This window comes from Caretta caretta, chromosome 1 (assembly GCF_965140235.1).
Source record: "Caretta caretta isolate rCarCar2 chromosome 1, rCarCar1.hap1, whole genome shotgun sequence".
Classification (NCBI taxonomy): domain Eukaryota; kingdom Metazoa; phylum Chordata; order Testudines; family Cheloniidae; genus Caretta; species Caretta caretta.
Window position 1 is genome coordinate 223,509,773 of NC_134206.1, and position 22,188 is coordinate 223,531,960.

At 44.4% G+C, this 22,188-nt stretch overlaps 1 protein-coding gene across 8 annotated transcripts in view; it reads right to left on the minus strand.

Annotated features, from left to right (window-relative positions):
* The window catches only part of FAR2 (fatty acyl-CoA reductase 2), a 225,639-nt gene that overhangs the window by 62,121 nt on the left and 141,330 nt on the right, over positions 1-22,188 (minus strand). For all 8 annotated transcript variants that reach the window (XM_048823960.2, XM_048823966.2, XM_048824020.2 and 5 more), the window contains 2 exons: positions 14,779-14,954; positions 12,160-12,339 (listed from right to left, as the gene is read on the minus strand). In XM_048823960.2, the coding sequence (XP_048679917.1) occupies positions 12,160-12,339; positions 14,779-14,954 (356 nt within the window). The remainder of the gene's footprint in view (positions 1-12,159; positions 12,340-14,778; positions 14,955-22,188) is intronic.

Genomic DNA, 22,188 nt, shown 5'->3' on the forward strand with positions numbered 1-22,188 from the left:
AGGGAGACCCATGCATCCTCCAGGGGCCAGAGGGCTGCGCTGGCCGCTTCTGGGAGTGGTGTGGGGCCGTGGTAGGCAGGCCGTTTGCCTTAGCTACAGCCACACTATGCTGGAGATCGTGATTGACTGGGAGATCCTCTAGGATCATCCTGTTGATCATGATCGACTGGTTGGTGACCACTGTGCTGTATCTTGAGAACCACTTCTTCAAATGAGCTCAAATTTGCACCACAAATTCTGTCTCTGGACTAGCACAGTGATTTTCAACCAGTTCTGACAGGAGACAGTTAGGAATCTTCTGACAAAATGTTATTTTTTTCCAATTGGAAATAGCAGATTGGTGAAACCCAAAACTGTTTGCAGGAAAGGGTTGGTTTTTATTAATCTTGATTGTGAAAAAAAAGTTTTCAAATGGTCAAAACAAGACTTTTCAACATTTTTGAAACAAAAAGTTTCCTTTTCTGGTTCAAAATGACTTCATTTTGAAAGTATAGTTAATTCATACTAAATAAAGTGAAATTCTATAAAATCAAAACAGAACATTTCAACTGACTCCTGGAAAATTTCAGATCAGATTATTGGTTCATGAAAATTTTCAAGATTTCAACTTTTCATCATAAATTGGGATGGGAGAAAATGTTGAAACCTCAAAAACTCTTGTGGGATAGGAAACAGTTTCCTGCCCTGTTCCAGTTCTGACCATTTATGTGGATTTCAGAGATGATATAAAATTCAGCTTTGAACAGAAACCCTGCCTACAGTCATAGCTATGGTCAGAATACTGCCTTTGCTTTCCCAGTGTAATTGAGCTACCATGGGAATAAGCCATCGGGGTACCAGGGCCAATTGTAATGCTGATTTACCAGATGGTGCAACTTGTCCATCTAATATATCTAGGGCCCTACCAAATTCACGGCCATGAAAAACACATCACAGACCACGAAATCTGGTCTCCTCCCCCTGTGAAATCTGGTCTTTCATGTGCTTTTACCTTATACTAAACATATTTCACTGGGGAGACCAGCGTTTCTCAAATTGGGGGAGTCTTGACCAAAAAGGGAGTTGCAGGGGGGTCACAAGGTTATTTTAGGGGGGGGGTCGCAGTATTGCCACTCTTACTTCTGTGCTGGGCGACTGCTGGCTAAGGGCCCGGCGCTGCAGGCAGCAGTGCAGAAGTAAGGGTGGCAATACCATACCAGGCCATCCTTACTTCTGCGCTGCTGCTGAAGGTGGCTCTGCCTTCAGAGCTGGGCTCCCAGCCAGCAGCCGCTGCTCTCCGGCTGCCCAGCTCTGGAGACAGCGCTGTCACCAGCAGCAGTGCAGAAGTAAGGGTAGCAGTACCGCACCCCCCCCTACAAAACCTTGTGACCCCCCCATCTCCTTTTTGGGTCCAATCCCTACAATTACAACACCATGAAATTTCAGATTTAAATTCCTGAAATCATGAAATTTATGATTTTTAAAATCCCATGACCGCGAAATTGACCAAAATGGACCATGAATTTGGTATGGCCCTAAATACATTCAAAGTGCCCAGCTAAAGTGCCCTGTCATAACTCCAGTATCTTGGGTGTGCCTCCATGCCGTTTCTGAGCGATAGTTGAGAGGTTTGTGCCACAGACCCTCACAAGTATCCCAACCTCCCAGGTCCTAGGATTAATCAGTGTTCCCATCATGGAAGCACCGAGCCAACAATTCAACAAGGCCTTACGCTGCCCTACATTTACTGTGACCTACATTTGCGGTTTTGAAAGGCTAATTCATATAGTAACTGCTTTTGCTCACTGCTGTTGGTGCCTTACGAAATCAAAGAAAAATGCTCTGGTTAGCTGCCCACTGTCCCCCACTCCACCAAACAGACAGGTCATTTTCCCCTGAGAAAAAGTGACTTTCTGTATTAAGATTTTACACTTACCACAAATAAGATGGTCCCTTATGTAAATTAGAACTGACCTCCTTTTACATTTCCTATTATATTATAATCAGGGACAGTGTGCACCCTGCTTTGGTCCACACTTTATAGACTGTGCGGTGCTCCTTACCTCAGCGCACCCTCCAAAGCGGATTTCCCTCAGATTTAGATTAAGGCAAATCTTGCCTGATGTAGCAGATTATACGTTTCCTCTATTGGCCTGATGGTATTTAGTAGTGTGACTTTTGGTTTCCACAGATCAATCTTAAAGTTTCAGTTGCAGTTAAAGAAGCATCATATTTGAAATCAGGGAGATAGAAGGAGGACGAATGGAAAAAGAAACAGCTTGGAGCCTGACCAAGAATTCTAGCTGAGTAAATAATCATAAATACAAATTAAATCTGTCATCGAGAGGACCATTAAAGGATCTGTTATTTAGCTATGATTGTAGGGTCATGCCTTTTAATAGCTTTGTAAAAATTCTACTTTCCTATTTGGTCTAAGAAGCTTCTTTACACATTAGCCTTAAAAATCCCCATTACACATCATAACCGCCAATGTCCTACAACTGTAGAAGAGTATATCTGAATGACCTTGTCATAAATATAAAGGGAAGGGTAAACCCCTTTAAAATCCCTCCTGGCCAGAGGAAAAATCCTCTCACCTGATAAGGGTTAAGAAGCTAAAGGTAGCCTCGCTGGCACCTGACCAAAATGACCAATGAGGAGACAAGATACTTTCAAAAGCTGGGAGGAGGGAGAGAAACAAGGGGTCTGTGTCTGTCTGTATGCTGCTTTTGCCGGGGATAGACCAGGAATGGAGTCTTAGAACTTTAGTAAGTAATCTAGCTAGGTATGTGTTAGATTATGATTTCTTTAAATGGCTGAGAAAAGAACTGTGCTGAATAGAATGACTATTCCTGTCTGTGTGTCTTTTTTGTATCTTAAGGTTTTGCCTAGAGGGATTCTCTATGTTTTGAATCTAATTACCCTGTAAGGTATCTACCATCCTGATTTTACAGAGGTGATTCCTTTACTTCTATTAAAAGTCTTCTTGTAAGAAAACTGAATGCTTTTTCATTGTTCTCAGATCCAAGGGTTTGGGTCTGTGGTCCCCTATGCAAATTGGTGAGGATTTTTACCAAACCTTTCCCAGGAAGTGGGGTGCAAGGGTTGGGAGAACTTTGGGGGGAAAGATGTGTCCAAACTACGTTTCCCAGTAAACCCAGTTAAAGTTTGGTGGTGGCAGTGGAGATCCAGGGACAAAGGATAAAATTAATTTGTACCTTGTACCTTGGGGAAGTTTTAACCTAAGCTGGTGAAAGTAAGCTTAGGAGATTTTCATGCAGGTCCCACATCTGTACCCTAGAGTTCAGAGTGGGGGAGGAACCTTGACATGGTGGCAGAGTGGTGGGATTAACCTGAAATCATTTTGAGATCAATTTGAGATTTTTTGAACCAGAAAAACAGATTTTAAAAAGGAAATACTTTTTTTTTCCTTTGGGGCTGCTGGAAAGGAGGTCCAACTGAAGGCAGCTAGTTTTTTCTCTGCTTTGGGGCCAGAGCAGAGACAAAAGGGGATTATCTTTGTGAATTGCAGGTTTTCTTTGCCTGGAGGCAGAGTAATTAACTCCTGCAGGGAAATTCACAGTCTTCCAAACCAGAGGTTTTTTTTTCCCCTAAAAGTAAACGGGGGTGGGGTGGGGTGTGTGTGTTCTACCCATTTGCCTGGAGACAAAAGTGGCAAGAGTTTTTTTTTTAGGATTTTGATTTCTTTTTTTTTACAAGGAGCATAGGTTTGAAAAGGAATTTTTTTTCCCTTTGGGCTGCTGGTAAGCAGATTTCCAAGTAGTTGGAGGTTTTTTGCTTTGATTTGGGGCCAGAGCAGAGACAAAGGGAATTGTCTTTTTCTGTAGGCTGACGATCACTATCAGAGAATAGGTATCCTATTCCAGCACAGCAAAATTTTACAGCCAAGTGTTGTTTGTTTATTTCTAAACCTCGGGTGTAAAGTTAGTTAAAAACAGAGAGGTTAGGATGACAGAATCCACGGCACAACAAAAGATGGAATTAGCCAGATTTCAGGCTGAGGAAAAACAAAAGGAACATGAAAGACAGATAGAACTCATGCGGCTGGAGAAGGAGGTACAGGAGGCTGCCCATAGGAGGGAAATGGAGGCAAGGAAGCATGTGGAGGAGGAGGAGGAAAAAGAGAGGAAGCATGTGGAGGAGGAGAAGGAAAAAGAGAGGAAGCATGCACTGGAGATGGAGAAGGTAAAGGCTCAGCAGAATATACCAACAAACCCTAGCAATCCTTCTCCAGGTACCACTCCCCATCCCAGAAAGTTCCCCACCTACAAGGCAGGCGATGATACTGAGGCCTTCTTAGAAAACTTCGAAAGGGCCTGCCTTGGGTACAGCATCTCTACCGACCAATACATAGTAGAGCTGAGGCCGCAGCTCAGTGGACCCTTAGCTGAGGTGGCGGCTGAAATGCCTAAAGAACACATGAACAAGTATGAACTGTTTAAATCCAAGGCGAGAGTCAGAATGGGGATAACACCCGAGCATTCTCGTTGGAGGTTCAGAGCCCTAAGGTGGAAACCAGACGTGTCCTTTACCCGACATGCCTACCACATTGTGAAACATTGGGATGCCTGGATATCAGGAGCAAGTGTTGAATCTCCAGTAAATTTGCCCTTCCTAATGCAAATGGAACAATTCTTAGAGGGTGTTCCTGAGGAAATAGAAAGATACATCCTAGATGGGAAGCCCAAAACTGTAATCGAGGCAGGAGAGATTGGAGCCAGATGGGTGGAGGTGGCAGAGAAGAAGAAAACTGGTCGCAGTTGGAGCGGAGACCAGAAGGGACAACCCGAGACCACACCCTATTACCGGGGGCCGCCCAAAGCCCCACTACCTCCCAAAGAACCCTCCAGACCCCTTATCGTCTCACCACCCCGTTCTCCAGCAACCCACCTCGCCCCAGTGACCCGTCAGCTGGACGATGTTTTAAATGAAACTAGCTGGGGCATGTAAAGGCCAACTGCCCCAAGAACCCCAACAGATTACAGTTCATTGCACCGGAATCACACCAGAGGTCCGCAGGCCCAGATACCTCCCAGATACCCTTGGAGTGGAGGGAAACTGTGAGAGTGGGCGGGAAGAAGGTTACCGTGTGGAGGGACACCGGAGCACAAGTCTCAGCTATCCATGCTTCCTTAGTGGACCCCAATTTAATCAACCCAGAGATCCAAGTGATGATTCAACCCTTCAAGTCCAACTCTTTCAATTTACCTACAGCCAAGTTGCCTGTCCAGTACCAGGGCTGGTCAGGAATGTGGACTTTTGCGGTCTATGATGATTATCCCATCCCCATGCTGTTGGGGGAAGACTTGGCCAAGCATGTGAAGCGGGCCAACAGGGTGGGAATGGTCACCCGCAGCCAGGCTAAACAAGCCGTGAGGCCTAGCTCTGTTCTGGAAACTTCTATCAGGACCCGGTCAGAGGTGATGGACCCGGACCCCAGGCCAATGTCTACAAGAGCAGTAGTGGATCCAGTCCCAGAGACCCAGACAGAACCAGTCCCAGAACCGGAACCAGCGGAACAACCAACACCAGACCTGAATCCAGTACTTGCAACCTCAACACCAGAGGGCCCCACCGAACCTGAACTGGCAGCAACCCATAACCCTACACAAGAGGCTCAGCCAGAGCCTGAACCCCAACATAGTGTCCCAGTGGAGAGCGGTTCACAGTCAACGGAAACAGCCCCATCCCCTACATCACTTCCAGAGGGACCAAGCATAGGTCCACAATCCAATGAGGAACTGATGTCTCCAGCATCAAGGGAACAGTTCTAGACCGAACAGGAAGCAGATGAAAGCCTCCAGAGAGCTTGGACGGCAGCACGGAGCAACCCACTGCCTCTTAGCTCTTCTAATCGATCCAGGTTTGTTGTAGAAAGAGGACTTTTATACAAGGAAACTCTTTCTGGTGGACACCAGGAAGACTGGCATCCTAAGAGACAGTTAGTAGTTCCAACTAAATACCGGGCCAAGCTCTTGAGCTGAGCCCACAATCACCCTAGTGGCCATGCTGGGGTGAACAGGACCAAAGACCGTTTGGGGGGGGTCATTCCACTGGGAGGGAATGGGCAAGGATGTTTCTACCTATGTCCAGTCTTGTGAAGTATGCCAAAGAGTGGGAAAACCCCAAGACCAGGTCAAAGCCCCTCTCCAGCCACTCCCCATCATTGAAGTTCCATTTCAACGAGTAGCTGTGGATATTCTGGGTCCTTTTCCGAAAAAAGACACCCAGAGGAAAGCAGTACATACTGACTTTCATGGATTTTGCCACCCGATGGCCGGAAGCAATAGCTCTAAGCAACACCAGGGCTAAAAGCGTGTGCCAGGCACTAGCAGACATTTTTGCCAGGGTAGATTGGCCCTCCGACATCCTCACAGATGCAGGGACTAATTTCCTGGCAGGAACAATGGAAAACCTCTGGGAAGCTCATGGGGTAAATCACTTGGTTGCCACTCCTTACCACCATCAAACAAATGGCATGGTGGAGAAGTTTAATGGGACTTCGGGGGCCATGATACGTAAATTCGTAAATGAGCACTCCAGTGATTGGGACCTAGTGTTGCAGCAGTTGCTCTTTGCCTACAGAGCTGTACCACATCCCAGTTTAGGGTTTTCCCCATTTGAACTTGTATATGGCCGTGAGATTAAGGGGCCATTACAGTTGGTGAAGCAGCAATGGGAGGGATTTACACCTTCTCCAGGAACTAACATTCTGGACTTTGTAACCAACCTACAAAACAGCCTCCGAACCTCTTTAGCCCTTGCTAAAGAAAACTTACAGGATGCTCAAAAAGAGCAAAAAACCTGGTATGATAAACATGCCAGAGAGCGTTCCTTCAAACTTTGAGACCAGGTCATGGTCTTAAAGGCGCTCCAGGCCCATAAAATGGAAGCATCGTGGGAAGGGCCATTCATGGTCCAGGAGCGCCTGGGAGCTGTTAATTATCTCATAGCATTCCCCACCTCCAACCGAAAGCCTAAGGTGTACCATATTAATTCTCTAAAGCCCTTTTATTCCAGAGAATTAAAGGTTTGTCAGTTTACAGCCCAGGGAGGAGAGGATGCTGAGTGGCCTGCAGGTGTCTACTACGAAGGGAAATGTGCTGGTGGTGTGGAAGAGGTGAACCTCTCCATGACCCTTGGGCGTATGCAGCGACAGCAGATCAAGGAGCTGTGCACTAGCTACGCGCCAACGTTCTCAGCCACCCCAGGACTGACTGAACGGGCATACCACTCCATTGACACAGGTAATACTCACCCAATTAAAGTCCAACCTTTCCGGGTGTTTCCTCAAGCTAAAACTGCTATAGAACGGGAGATCCAGGATATGTTACAGATGGGTGTAATCCGCCCCTCTGAAAGTGCATGGGCATCTCCAGTGGTTCTAGTTCCCAAACCAGATGGGGAGATACGTTTTTGCGTGGACTACCGTAAGCTAAATGCTGTAACTCGCCCAGACAACTATCCAATGCCACGCACAGATGAACTATTAGAGAAACTGGGACGGGCCCAGTTCATCTCTACCTTGGACTTAACCAAGGGGTACTGGCAGGTACCGCTAGATGAATCTGCCAAGGAAAGGTCAGCCTTCACCACACATCTCGGGTTGTATGAATTTAATGTACTCCCTTTCGGGCTGTGAAATGCACCCGCCACCTTCCAAAGACTTGTAGATGGTCTCCTAGCGGGATTAGGAGAATATGCAGTCGCCTACCTTGACGATGTGGCCATATTTTCGGATTCCTGGGCAGACCACCTGGAACATCTACAAAAAGTCCTTGAGCGCATAAGGGAGGCAGAACTAACTGTTAAGGCTAAGAAGTGTCAAATAGGCCTAAACAGAGTGACTTACCTTGGACACCAAGTGGGTCAAGGAACTATCAGCCCCCTACAGGCAAAGTGGATGCTATCCAAAAGTGGCCTGTCCCAAAGTGAAAGAAACAGGTTCAATCCTTCTTAGGCTTGGCCGGTTATTACAGACGATTTGTACCGCAATACAGCCAAATCGTCACCCCACTGACAGACCTAACCAAAAAGAAACAGCCAAATGCCGTTCAGTGGACCGAAAAGTGTCAGAAGGCCTTTAACAAGCTTAAAGCGACACTCATGTCTGACCCTGTACTAAGGGCCCCAGACTTTGACAAACCGTGCCTAGTAACCACAGATGCATCCGAGCGTGGTGTGGGAGCAGTTTTAATGCAGAAAGGACCTGATCAAGAATTCCACCCTGTAGTGTTTCTCAGCAAAAAGCTGTCTGAGAGGGAAAGCAACTGGTCAGTCAGTGAAAAAGAATGTTACGTCATTGTCTATGCTCTGGAAAAGCTACGCCCATATGTTTGGGGACGGCGTTTCCACCTGCAAACCGACCATGCTGCACTACAGTGGATTCATACCACCATGGGAAATAACAAAAAACTTATTCGGTGGAATTTAGCTCTCCAAGATTTTGATTTCGACATCCAACACATCTCAGGAGCTTCTAACAAAGTGGCTGATACACTCTTCCGTGAAAGTTTCCCAGAATCAACTGGTTAAAATCGTCCTTGAGATGTGGAAAATATTGTTAGTCTTTATGTACTTGGTAGTATATTTAGAGGTGCATGTGTCTTATTAACTCTGTTTTTCCTAGAGCTCCAGGAAGAAATCCCAGCCAGCGTTTCACCCCCTAGCTGAGATTTGGGGGGCGTGTCATAAATATAAAGGGAAGGGTAAACCTCTTTAAAATCCCTCCTGGCCAGAGGAAAAGTCCTCTCACCTGTAAAGGGTTAAGAAGCTAAAGGTAACCTCGCTGGCACCTGACCAAAATGACCAATGAGGAGACAAGATACTTTCAAAAGCTGGGAGGAGGGAGAGAAACAAGGGGTCTGTGTCTGTCTGTATGCTGCTTTTGCCGGGGATAGACCAGGAATGGAGTCTTAGAACTTTAGTAAGTAATCTAGCTAGGTATGTGTTAGATTATGATTTCTTTAAATGGCTGAGAAAAGAACTGTGCTGAATAGAATGACTATTCCTGTCTGTGTGTCTTTTTTGTATCTTAAGGTTTTGCCTAGAGGGATTCTCTATGTTTTGAATCTAATTACCCTGTAAGGTATCTACCATCCTGATTTTACAGAGGTGATTCCTTTACTTCTATTAAAAGTCTTCTTGTAAGAAAACTGAATGCTTTTTCATTGTTCTCAGATCCAAGGGTTTGGGTCTGTGGTCCCCTATGCAAATTGGTGAGGATTTTTACCAAACCTTTCCCAGGAAGTGGGGTGCAAGGGTTGGGAGGATTTTGGGGGGGAAAGACGTGTCCAGACTACATTTCCCAGTAAACCCAGTTAGAGTTTGGTGGTGGCAGTGGAGATCCAGGGACAAAGGATAAAATTAATTTATACCTTGGGGAAGTTTTAACCTAAGCTGGTGAAAGTAAGCTTAGGAGGTTTTCATGCAGGTCCCCACATCTGTACCCTAGAGTTCAGAGTGGGGGAGGAACCTTGACAGACCTGTTCCAGTTTCTGCTGGCATTGGCTACTATGAACCTGAACAGCAGGTGAACAGCCAGGATTATAATGTATTGCCAGCCTCAGACATATGAAACAAGAAAAATATCGATGCTTGTTCAGCTGAATGCTTTAAAATCAGTTTTCAAATAGATAGTTGATGTAGATATGAAGGGATGCTTTCACAGCTGGCTGGCCCAAAGAATAACTTGCTATTTCTTTCCCCTTTTTGCTGACACAATCCATGTAACTATTTGGAACTATATGGGGTGGAGGAAGGGATTAAGGGGAAAACTTCCTTACCTATTAATTATCTTTCTTTGAGCCCTTCTGGACTAGTGCCCACACTTAGATATACTTCCTCTAGTTAGCTGAAGACAGAATAATGAAGTATTCTGATAGCATCACCCGTGCCTCCCTCCTCCTACCCATTCTTTGTCTTCCTCTCTGCTCCTCACATTTTCCCTTTGTCTCCTGTCCCCCACTTGCCTTTGTATTTTCCTTTCTTTTCCCCATCACAAGTCCCTGATCTTGACTTTCTCCCTCCTACTCCCCCATGTTCCTCTGCAGCCTCCCCAGCCCCCGCCCACAAGTCTCCTTCCGGCACCCTTACAGTTTCCAGACCACTTTCCAAACCAAGAGTCCGGCAATCTTCGCTGAGTGACCCCTAGCTTCAGTGCCTTTAAAAACAATGGGAGACAGTGGTCCTCTTCACTATGGGCAGCCTTCATGCCACCTGCAAAGGCTGCTGGGAAGTGGCAGCCATCTTAACTGAGGGCGACCTGTGGCTTCCAGCCCACTGAAAGCAATGGAAGATAGTAAACCTGTTGAGCAAGGACAACATTCAGAAGAATGCCGCCAGAGTTCAGGAAACCATGAGAAAGTGTAAGAAAAGCAAGTAAGCAAGCAAACAAACAAAAAACCAAACCATGTGGTGACCAAGAGTTGACAGCTGTACATACTGCTGAGGCAAACGTACAGCAGAGCAGAGAAGATAGTGCCTCACCCCGTAACTCTCTGAGGCTTTCCTGATTACTTCCTTTGTCTGTGCAACCTGGAGCCTGTGGTAGAGGCATATTGTCAGAAATCCCTGCTGGTTTCAGAGGCTCATTGTGTCCTTTGCTCAAGTCTTTTTTCTGAGTCAGCACTTGCTGGTGACAGAAAAATGAACTCTGCAAGCTGGCAAACCCCTTTTTGTAAGTGGGGAAGGTGGGAGATTCTGATATCATTAAAAGACTTTTTAAATTATTCTGACTTCATATGCTGGCTGGGGAGAACTATACTCAAGACTCTGGGCTGCTAGAGAAAAATTAAAGACAGAACAATATTTGACATTACTTTTTCCAGTTAGCACTCAGAGAGTGCAATCATTTATTTTGGCAACATGGGATTCAAGAGCAAAAGCCAAATTCTATTCTTTTCTCAGAGAAAAAGCCAGCAGATACTGCTTATGCCCATCTCTGAAGAAGTCCGAAGGACAAGAAGGCTCACACCTGCATTCTGAGCTAATGGCTGGCACAGTTAAAGTTAATGTCATGCAAATGGAAAATTATCTGAAAAGAAAAAGGAAAGCAGAACAAACTGCCATGGGGAAGTTTAGCTCTTCTCAGGAGAAGGCTTCCCTGGAATCCCTGTCAGCAGGTTTTGTTTTTCTTTCTAATTATCCATCTATTCAACAAACTCAGTTAAATAAACACTTTTGTTGTCCTGCAGATTTACTGAATTCTCCAGCTGAGCTGTGGTTTTCAATACAGAATGAACCTGGCCCTGCAGATGCACAGCTCATACATGGGGAGAAAGCAGTTGGAAAGGAACCATTAGAAAGAGCTAAACGCAGCAGTCTGGGCTGGGATTCTTGCAGGGTTAGAATGAGGGGTCATCATTTTAAATCTCTTTCTGAAACAGTGAGTCTGATTCACTCCAGTTTAACACTATTTGGGACTGCATTGAAATAAGTGGAGTCACACTGAGTGACAACAGGAGTAATGCGATGGTGAATCACGCTCACTTTCTAAAACATTACAGCTCCTATTGAGGGAACAAGAGCGTTGGGACTTAGAAAAGGAAGAAACACTGCATCATTCTCACTAACACAAACAAGCACCTTCAGCTGACTCCATGCTGGACCTTAAAGAGTCACATGCCACTATAAATAAAGACTGTGGAAAAACATCTGAAATAATAGGATTGACACATATGGATCATTTTATTTGCTAATTCTTTCCTATTCAAAATGAAATCAAACTACAGTTGGAAGGTCGATCCAAATAACAATCTAATGTGACTTTAAGAGACCTCCAATAAAAACTCAGAGGTTATGTCTATATTGCTAATATTTCCAGAAAATATGAATAAAAATAGGTTAAAGGGGAAGACCAAAAATGCTAACATTATTGGATACAAGCATGTAGGAATGATTCCTCCAATCAATGTTTTGAAAGTTGATCTCTTGAAGAAACTTGGAATCCAAGTTACCACCTCCCTTTGTCTCCTTCTGTTACACACCCATTTCCCAGCACTGTTAGCTGATGTGCAAATGAGAAGGGCACTGCAACTATAACTGGTCTGGGGGAACATTCCATAGCATAGGTGTGTGAACAATCCAGTCACAGGTTTTCTACAAAGATGGCGCATCACACCAGCATCAGGAAGGAAATCTGTGTCTGTTTCTACTTACTCCACTAAGTCGCAGAGCTTCTTGGTCTCAACAGGTGGTGGGTAGATGACTTCATCTATATTTCTCCGATTACAATTTGCATAGGCAGTGGAGATGTGGATAAAAGCCTCGAGCTTCTGCATCTGCCGGGCCAGCAGTAAGAGCTGTTGTGTGCCCATGACATTCAGCAGCAGGGCATGTCTAAACAAGGGGAGAGAAAACAAACAAAAGGGGTTCACAGGGGATGAATGTATTAAAATTACATACACTGCAAATCTCTCTTGAGAGGCAAACCTCCACAGTGAGGAAAATAGCACAGCAGAAGAGGAAGCTTAAATGAGATGCAAGAGGCAAAATTAGTTTTCAAACCTGTAGTGCTGGATTCTTCTACTATGGATCCACTACTCTGGTCAAAAACTATAACTCAGGGGTATTTCTACCCAATCCAATGGACTGGAGGCAAAAGTTCCTCTTTAATTTATTATGGAAATTAAAACTGACAGCACCTATTTGCTGGCATGTTTGCTGAACAACCATTCCGCCTCAAGAAAAATACAAGTATTTAAACAGAAGGACATGAAGTGTTGTTCTTATTTACTTTTTAACTCCATTCAACTTTGTCTCATATCTGGTCTTGAAAGACACATGCTATACCAACATGCAAGGGATTCCAGATAAGTATATGAGGCCTTGTCCAAAGCAATGGAATAACACTAGAAGAAGCTAAAGTTACAAGTAATAAAATTAGTGATTCCAAGAGGTTGGGGGGGAAGAGAAAAAGGGTACCAGTGTGAAGGTCCTCCCTGAAACACTCAGGATATGTTCAAGGTGTTCTGGTGGTTTTCTGCATGGGCTCTGACTGATGTGTGGGCTCCCTTTACCTGAGCTTGCTTGCAGGCTTCATATTAGAAGAAATGTGCGCTCCTCCAAGGAGGCAGAGACACTGGGGAAGATGGGGCCAGTTTCAGCAAACTTGTCAGCAGGAGGGGCTTTCAGTTTTTTAGGGGGAAAAAAAGAACTCATTATCAGTTCAGCTGGACTGGACAGAAATACCCATGGGTTATGATTTCTGGCCAAAGTAGTAATCTAAATTCATTTATTTTGCACACACCGCACAATATCACCTAGTCTCTAATTGGAGCAGAGTGAATAATAAGTTTTTCAGCTCACTGACAATTCTGAACAAAACAAAACAAAAAAAAGGTTTTGGAGAAATTAAAATAATTTTTTGAAAAATGTTCAGCAAATAAAAAAGTTGAAAAAAATTTGTTTCAGGTCAAACAAAACGATATGTTCGACTCAAAATGCAATGTTTAATTTTGATTTAAAGCCTTTTAAAACTTTTTAAAATATAAGTAAAAGAAATTCTGAATCAAAAAGTAATTTCAAATTGAAAAATCAAAATGTTTAATTTCAAAAATGTAAAACCAAAATATTTCAATATTCCCCCCCTCCTTGATGTGAACAATTTGATGAAACCAACATGAACTTGCAAAACATTTTTCAGTGTTGCCAAATACACATTTTTTTTTTTAAAATAAAATGTAGTTTTGGCTGAAAAAATTCACCTAGTTCTATCTATAATCTCATTTTAAGGGCTTTGTTTTTGGAACACAAGAACATTCAATCTATCGTGCTATGTTGAATCACCAGTCATGGAATCCACTATCTTGCCCATAGCAGCAACTCACCCCTCATGTTTCAAAGGAAGGCAAAAAAATACGTACCACATTTATACAGTGCTCTGGGAGAAATTCCCCCCATCCCTGTGTGAAAAAAACCCTCATATTGAGTGATATGGAGACAATCAATGTAACGTCTCAGAGAGGGATATTATAATTGTCATTAATGAAATTCTTTTGGGGCCTGTATCTATGACCACAGTCAGATCATTATCATTATTAAAGTGGGGCTCAAAGGGACCAATCACAATTCAGACCCCATTGTGCTAGGAACTCTTTCATTTATATGTGACAATGAACAAACCAAGTGTTTCTCCAGGAAATCCCCTAAGTAACAGACCACCTTTTTAAAATGCCTCATTATGAAGGCAACATTTTCAAAGCTGGGTGAATATTTTAAAACATTACAGTATCTTGTGATTTGCTATTTAAAATATGCTGCTTCATAAATATATCATTTCGCTCCTTGAGTTACCTTTAGTGAAAAAGTAGGACCAACAACATTGGCTGTAGAGTCAAAGACAGCGTAGACTCACTTCGCACTCCTTCCATGTAGCCCTGCCAAAACATCTCAGTCCTGACCCATAGCACCCATCTGCTGTTCCAGTTCTGGAGCCACACCTAACTCTGCCAGTGCACTGCAATCCTAATTTGCAGAACTCCCTTTTATTCTGGTCCTCGGCTCCATGTAGCAATGCCACAGTACCTCAATCTTGGTGTGTGTGTGTGTATGTATTTTTTAAGTTCTGACATACATGATATTTTAGGCAGTCAATAATTTGAGCTCTTTAAATTGTATATCCAATCCAGAACTTATGTGCAGTTTGAAAACATACCTGGAGAATTATTACTGTAATTGTACAAGAAATTACAATAATGGTCTCTCATATTTTGTGTGTCCCAGTAAGAAGCTAAGTTCTACTTAATAAATGCAAACAACAGAGAACAAGGGACATACTTTAGAGGCTCATCAAAGCGAACTGTTGCTGCACAGTGGAAGACAACATTGACCCGGGACAGGAGCTCCTGCGAGTCCTTGGCGCTGATGGCCAGATTTGGCTGAGTGAGTTCTGCATTAATAGGCTTAATCTTCTCCTGGAAGTTAGGGCAATCTTCCCGGACTCTGTCAAAGACCTAGAAGCACAAACACAATGATCAGCTACTGGATCATGGACTATTGATATCATTCCTATTGATGACAATAGCACCTTGATTAACCGCCCGTTTGCTATATTTGCATCAGTTGATGAAGCTAACATGACTGAGAATGACTGATACTTCCAGATGTCACAATGGTAGGAGGTTCTTTATTGGGGCATGTAGACAGACAAATAATAATGGACCTGATTGTCCCCTCCCCTAGAAAAACCTGAGAGAGAGAGAGAGTGCCCTCCCAAAAATTTGAGGGGGGGATGAGTTGCTCTGCTGAAGAATGAACAAAGGGGCCTCTCAGCATCCCATGTCTCCTGGGGAATCCACAGGAGGTCCCATGCCTCCACAGTGGCTCTGCAACCCCCTACATACAATCTGGCTAGCATGGCACCAATGAAGCTGCATTGCCAGGACTTCCTCCACTGGTGGCTGACCCTAGAACCTTATATGGACAGGTGGGGGATGAGGGTAAGGTGTGGAGTGGGAAAGTTAAAGTAGCATTAGGCTCTGTTAGCTTTCCTGCTGATTCTACAAAGAGCTTGAGGGGAGGAGGGAGACAATGTGCACCATCCCATGCCCAGCTCACCCTCTGTCACCGCCTGCTGATTCCCTCTCACAGTTTGTGTATTCCCAGTCCTACAAAGAGACATCCATGATATCTGGAGAAGAGGAATCAGTACTGGGGAAGTGGCTGACCACTGCCTACCCTTTTGCATGGAGGGGTTCCTCTTCCTGCAGATCTCAGAGACAAGTGGGCTCAGCATAAACTATATTTTGCATTTACATCCTGCTTTCCTAAGACCTCAAAAAGTAGATGCACAAAAACAATATTTTAATTGTCCAAAATCCACCTAAAAATAAGTGAAAAAAAATGAACAATCCTTTAAACTACACTTATGGTTAGAAAAGTGCTGACAAAATTAGCACCTTTCCCACTCTACAGTTCTGCTCCCTGTGTCTTTGAATAACATGGGTTTGCTTGCCTGAGAAAAATGCAGTGTTACAACTGTCAGCAGAGTGAAGATTTGATTCTCCCTTGTGCATCAGGAACAAAATAGCCAACAACTGTAAATCCTAGTTGCAAAATCTTTGTTATTGGTGATGAAGTAAGAGGCAAAGAGAACATGGCTTGATTTTCTGAACTCCACATGAGTTTGCTGGATTAGTAGTTAAAATTGTTTTTTGACTTGCAAATTGGTCAAACTATAAAACTTCTCTTACGGCTTTATACTTCCACCCATTACTGTAGTATCTGAGCACCTTTTGCATAAAATCGATAATAGTGAAGTCTCTAGTGGACTTGATGATGTCTCTGCCCTTTTGGGGTACAGAGAGAATAATGAGAACACCTATGAAATCATAGAGGTATAACCTAGTGAGATTTCAGAGCAGAACCACACTTCAAGGATCACTTTTTTCCTTGCTTGTTACACTAGAGGTTTTCTGCCCAGTCCAGTGAGGGAGGGTGTGGGGCTATGTTTCTTTCTATTACCATGATCTCTGTTTTGACAGATACTGTCCTACCTGTGACTTGCCCAGTGTTTATGGAAGGGTATGAAGTACGTGATTTAAAATAAACATCACTAAATAAAAAGATGTACAAATATATTAAATTGCAACTAAAGCAAATATTCTGTCATCTGACTAAGGGATGATCATCCTTCTGTTTATTTGGTCAACAAATCCAGATACGCCTCCATGTTTGCAGCAATATAGCAGTGATCAGGATATGATCCACCTTCTCTCTAAAGCAGTGTGTTTGTCTGCTATGTCTCTTTTCTTCGACGTATTGCTGTATGGCCTTAATAAACAAGACATTCCCAAATGAGCGAGTTAACAAGAGAATGGACATAAGGATGATGTTTTATTTTTCCAAATTGTACAGTTACTAGGTATACATTGGGAGCAGTGCTTTAGCTATGGAAACTGGGTTTACAGCTGTAAATCATTCCCAAAGTATGGGTGGTGAAACTACAGATGTTGGAGGCAGCTGGTGGTGATAAGAACCCGGATGTTGGGGAAAGTGGGTTGGAGGTGACATGGGGGCACAAGGGAAAGAGTTTTGGGACAAGGGCTGTAGGGTGGGGGTGGGCGCAGTAGTGCTCCGCCTGCATGGCTACGTGTGCCTGGATCAAGTCTGCTTAGCGCTCCATGATGCTTATCAGCCGCTCTGTGCTTTGGTGCCGGCGATCCGCATTCTGCTGGTGGACCGTCCTTTCACTCTCCCGCCACTCCTGCTCTTTTTCATTTTCATTAGTTGAATGCTGTATGACTTCATGCAGCATGTCCTCTTTGCTTCTACATGGCCTCTTCCTGATTCTTTGCAGCCTCTCGGCCGGTGATAACACGGACAGCTGAGATCTCAAGGTTGCATCTGTAAAGGCAAAATGCAACACTTAACAGAGGCAGCATTGTTCACACCATACAGAGCAACGATTCCCCCATACTCAAGGGCAAGCACAGTCTACAAAATAGCATAATTTGTCTGTCCCAAAGCGAGTGCACATAACCCACAGGAGCCCCAAAATGGTGAGTAAGCACAAGGTCAAGCGTGACTGATTGTTTCAGGGCCATACTGTCCTCTGGGTTTCTGTGCCTTGGGGAGAGTCAACAGCTGCAGAGGGCCCCTATACTGAACACTGTCCCCACATTTTCCACAGGAGTTCATCCTGGAAGATATCTCGCTACTGAGGGTGACCAGGGAAGCAAGGGAGGGTCTTCTACTGCAATGTGGCTTCCGCCCTGGCCCATATGCAGCTTGCCTGTGTGCAGCAATGGTCCCCCCACCCAGCCCGGCACAGTGGCACAGACAAGTTAGCCTTACTGGGACAAGGACAACAGTGGCTCTCCCAAGACACCTGCGCAAGCACATTGTCCAAGTTCTGGCTGAGACCTTTGAAGAGATCACTGAGGCTGATTACTGTGATGTGAGAGAGCACTTCAACGCCCTATTCTGCATCTAGGCATGCATGCAGCCCTAACCCTCCTTGCCCCAAGAGCCCGCACCAAATAACTTCCTTCCCAAAATAAAAGCTGCTTACCTGGAGCCTCCTCTGGTGTTCCCCAAGCACTGCCCACCCCGACTGGCTACCTTCCTCCTGGCTTGAGAACAGCTCCTGGCTGCATGCATTTAGGGATTCCGGGGTGTCTTCCTCTGTTGGAGCACTCTTGCTCCCGTTTTGCTGCTCCTCCTTCTCCTCCTGCTTTGTTGCACTGGCCCTCTGAGGTGGGGTCGCCCCCAAGTATAGCGTCCAGCTCTTTGTAGAAACGGCAGGTCGCGGGGGCAGCACCGGAGTGGCTGTTTGCCTCGCGGGCTTTGTGGTAGGCACTCCCCAGCTCCTTCACTTTAACCCTGCACTGCAGTGCTTCCCGGTCATGGCCCCTTTCCAGCATGGCCATATCTGCCCAAAGATATCGTAATTGATATCTGCCCAAAGATATCGTAATTCCTGCAGCTGGAGCGCAGCTGGGACTGGACAGCTTCCTCCCCCCAAACACTGATGAGGTCCAGCACCCCGCCATTGCTCCATACTGGGGCTCGCCTGGCGCGTGGAGGCATGGTCACCTGGAAAGATTCGCTGAGAGCACTTCACGCCTGGCTGAGCAAACAGGAAGGGGATTTTCAAAATTCCCAGAGAATTTAAAGGGAGGGTCTGATGGTTGGTCACCTGAGGGCAGGGCAGTAGAGTTCAAAGTGATGACCAGATTGGCTAGAATAGGCATTGTGGGATACTTCTGGTGGCCAATCACAGACCAGGGTGTCCACACTGGCGACACGGCGCTCCAGCGGTGGCACAGCAAACGTTATTTTACTCGCCGAGGTGGAGTACCAGCAGCGCTGTAGCCATGGAGACAGAGCGCTCTACGTGCCTTGCCAGCATGGACGGGGAGTGAGCTAGGGTGCCCGGGGCTCCTTTATTGTGCTGTAACTCACAAGTGTAGCCAAGCCCTTAATCTGTGAAGATTTAAAAACAAACACACAACCAACTTCACAGAATCATAGAAGATGAGGGTTGGAAGAGACCTCAGGAGGTCATCTAGTCCAACCCCCTGCTCAAAGCAGGACCAACCCAAACTAAATCTTCCCACCCAGGGCTTTGTCAAGCCAGGCCTTAAAAACCTCTAAGGATGCTGCTTTTTAGCTGGAGAAATGGCTAACATATCCAGTCATTGTATCCTAGGCTTAGGCAATAATTACATTTTTAAATACGGATTTTCAGTTGAAATTATCATGTTTATCTGATTAACCTTCACCAGTGATATGAGACTTCAGGACTGTTCAGGCTCCTCCTCTTCACAAGGGATCTTCAAAAAGCAAGCAAGGATTTAAAAGGCAGATGTGTCCGTGGGTTATCCAGCTGGAACTGCTAAACGTAATACCCAGAGTATGTACAGAGTCAGAGGAACCCCAAAATGGCTGACTCTTTAGTGCAGTGAACAGCAGAGAGAAAGAAAAAGAGTGTTCCCTGCGCCCCCCCCCCCCGGCTATCTATTTAACTATAGCCACAGGTAAGAAAACCCAGGAAAACTGAGGCTAGTATGTCACAGTTTTAGTGCGAGTTATTTCTTCTGATTGTCATGCAGCATACATTCATCCCTGCACAACAAGGTCACCATAACAGCCACGTACCACTGAAGTCCCACTCCAAATCCTCAAAATAAAGTTTAAGTGGTACATAAGCCTTGTGCTGGCCCTCTGCATATGGGTGAGTTTCACTCCAGAATCTGCAGAATTGTTTTTATTCCATACCTCCATAATTTCCTGTTCCAGGACAAGTCAGATATCTGGGACTTAAATTTACTCCATTTTACATGCTTCACGACAGAGTTGCGTCAGGGATCGTCCCTAATGCAATGCATCAACTGAAAATGTCCGCTGGATGTGTGTTCCTAATGTTTAGTCTCCCTTTCTGTTGTCTAACCCAGGTTTGATCTCACTTTCCCCAAAAGAGGAAAAAGCAATGTTTTGTTCCTTACGCCCATCCCAGAGGGTGGATATAATTCGTAACCGCTCCTGCCTGTCAAGCTTTTAATTAGAATGATTTCTACATAATTTGATATAAAAGCCTCAGTTAAACAGTTTATTTCAGGTCACCTACAAAACTGAAAAAGGAACTCATCAGGCAGTTTGAGATGCCGAACATTTAAACTTGTCCTCTTTACTCAGACAAAATTCCCAATCAATTAATATGTTGAAGTAAAGACAACGAGATAGGGCCTAATATTTCACCTACTTTAAAGGAACACTGTCAAGGATGGCAGGCCCAACATTTGACCAGTTCTGTTTTCTGACAGCTATTTGCCGAAGGTTGTAGCCTTTTCTTTCAGATGTGGGCCTCACTAATTATCTATACCTTTATCACCGATAGACCGGATAACTGGCATACGCTCCACACAGGGCAGAAGTCCATTCAGAATCTTTAGCTAGAGCAGAAAACAGGGCTCAGTGTGCTTAGCCCCGATTCCCAAAGCAAGCCCAGTACATCAGTGCCCCCCCCCCCCCCGTGGTCTGTACTAGCTGCCAGTTTATCACTAACTGCCATTCAGAGTGCTGTTTTTAGTCCTTAAGGGAGCAAAGTGCTGAATATTCAGGTCCTGATCCAGCACAGTGTAATCCACTGAGAAGCATGTGTTATAAATGCTGGTCACAGAGAGTATGAGTTGTTACAGCCCCCACCTACACAGCCATGGCTCTTTAGCTTAAGCTGTAGCAGCTCACACTTTTAGCTCTAAAGGTCCCCAGCGTGTCGGCCAGCAGAGCAACTGTCACAGCAGCACTTTACATGTGCTTAGCTTGAAACATATGGGCAGCTAAGCATGTGCTTATGTGACTTGCTGGATCAGGGCCAGAGCGCTTGGCCCATTTCAGGATTCAGCATTAAGTCCTTATATGGTCTTGGGCCTGGCTACGTGGAAGACTGCCTCTCTGCTTCTGTGGTACCAAAGCAGTTGAACAGTCTGAACTACTAGTCTCCTACTTGCACTGGGAGGTACTGGTGTTTTTGGTAAAAAACCCTGAACTGCAATGTGGTCCCTGCTTGGTCTGACAGGCCCTGTGTCTGCGGATCTTGAAGACATACCATTTTATTAGGCTTTTGTGAAGGGAGTAGGGAAGAGTGAAACTTTGAATACTGCAATACCAGAAAGTTGTAAAATTGAAAAAAATTCAGAGAACAGCAACAAAAATGATCTTGAGACTGAAATGTATTATATATGAGGAAAGATTAACAGGATCAAATACATATAGTTTGACCAAACAGAGAATAAGAGGAATAAGGAATCTGTCTACAAGTATTTAAAAGTAAACATCAAGAAGGGGTAAGAATTGTTTAGCATAATCCAAATGAGCATAGTTAAATAATAATAAAGTAAAGAAAAACTACATAAGTTAAGCAAAGGAAAATTTAGGCTGAATGTCAAAGCACCACCTAAACAAAACCATTCCTAACAGTGAACTCCATGAGCCTGTAGATAATCTCAGAAAGCAAGTGGTGGAAACCCCCTTTGTTTGGGGCATTTAAAAGTAGTCTGTACAACAGTCACTGGTATACACACTGAAGGGGACAATCTTGCCATGATAGTATATTTATACTATGCCTCCCTGGTGTTCAAGTCTATATCTAATTTCTATGAAAATGTGGCACTGTTATAAATGGACAAAACTAACCAGCATGTCAAAATTTTAGAAAGATTTACTCAAGTTATAAAAATAGCTCAGCAAGAGCCAGAATGATCCCTGCTCTCTATTTCTGGAGAAAAGAGCTTACCTAATACATCCCAGTTGTGTTTACTGCTGATAAACCCATTCCAATAGTCTGCAAAAACTGTGTGCGCCTGATGCCTACTTTTAGAACTTCCATTATAGCAATATTCTCAATTAATTAGGCAGCTTCCCAACATCAGATCATTAGTCTACCATTAATCATTAACATGGCCTATTCTGAGTGAAATGCATTGCTTAGCCAGACAATGTGTGAAAACCATAGCTTGAGCAGTGTTAATCAGGGCTACACTGTTGCCCTTCTCCTCCACCCCCTTTTTGCCTCCTCTTCTCTCCTGAGTGACTTTAACCATGATTTTTCTCAATGTAAATGAGGCATAATTAATCTAATTAGTTAAAAAATGCACTAGGGATTTCCCCGATTATCAGTTAACAAATGACTTTAATCAGATCCAGATTTACAGCCTTTTCTTAAGTAGAAGCAGTGCAGTGAAA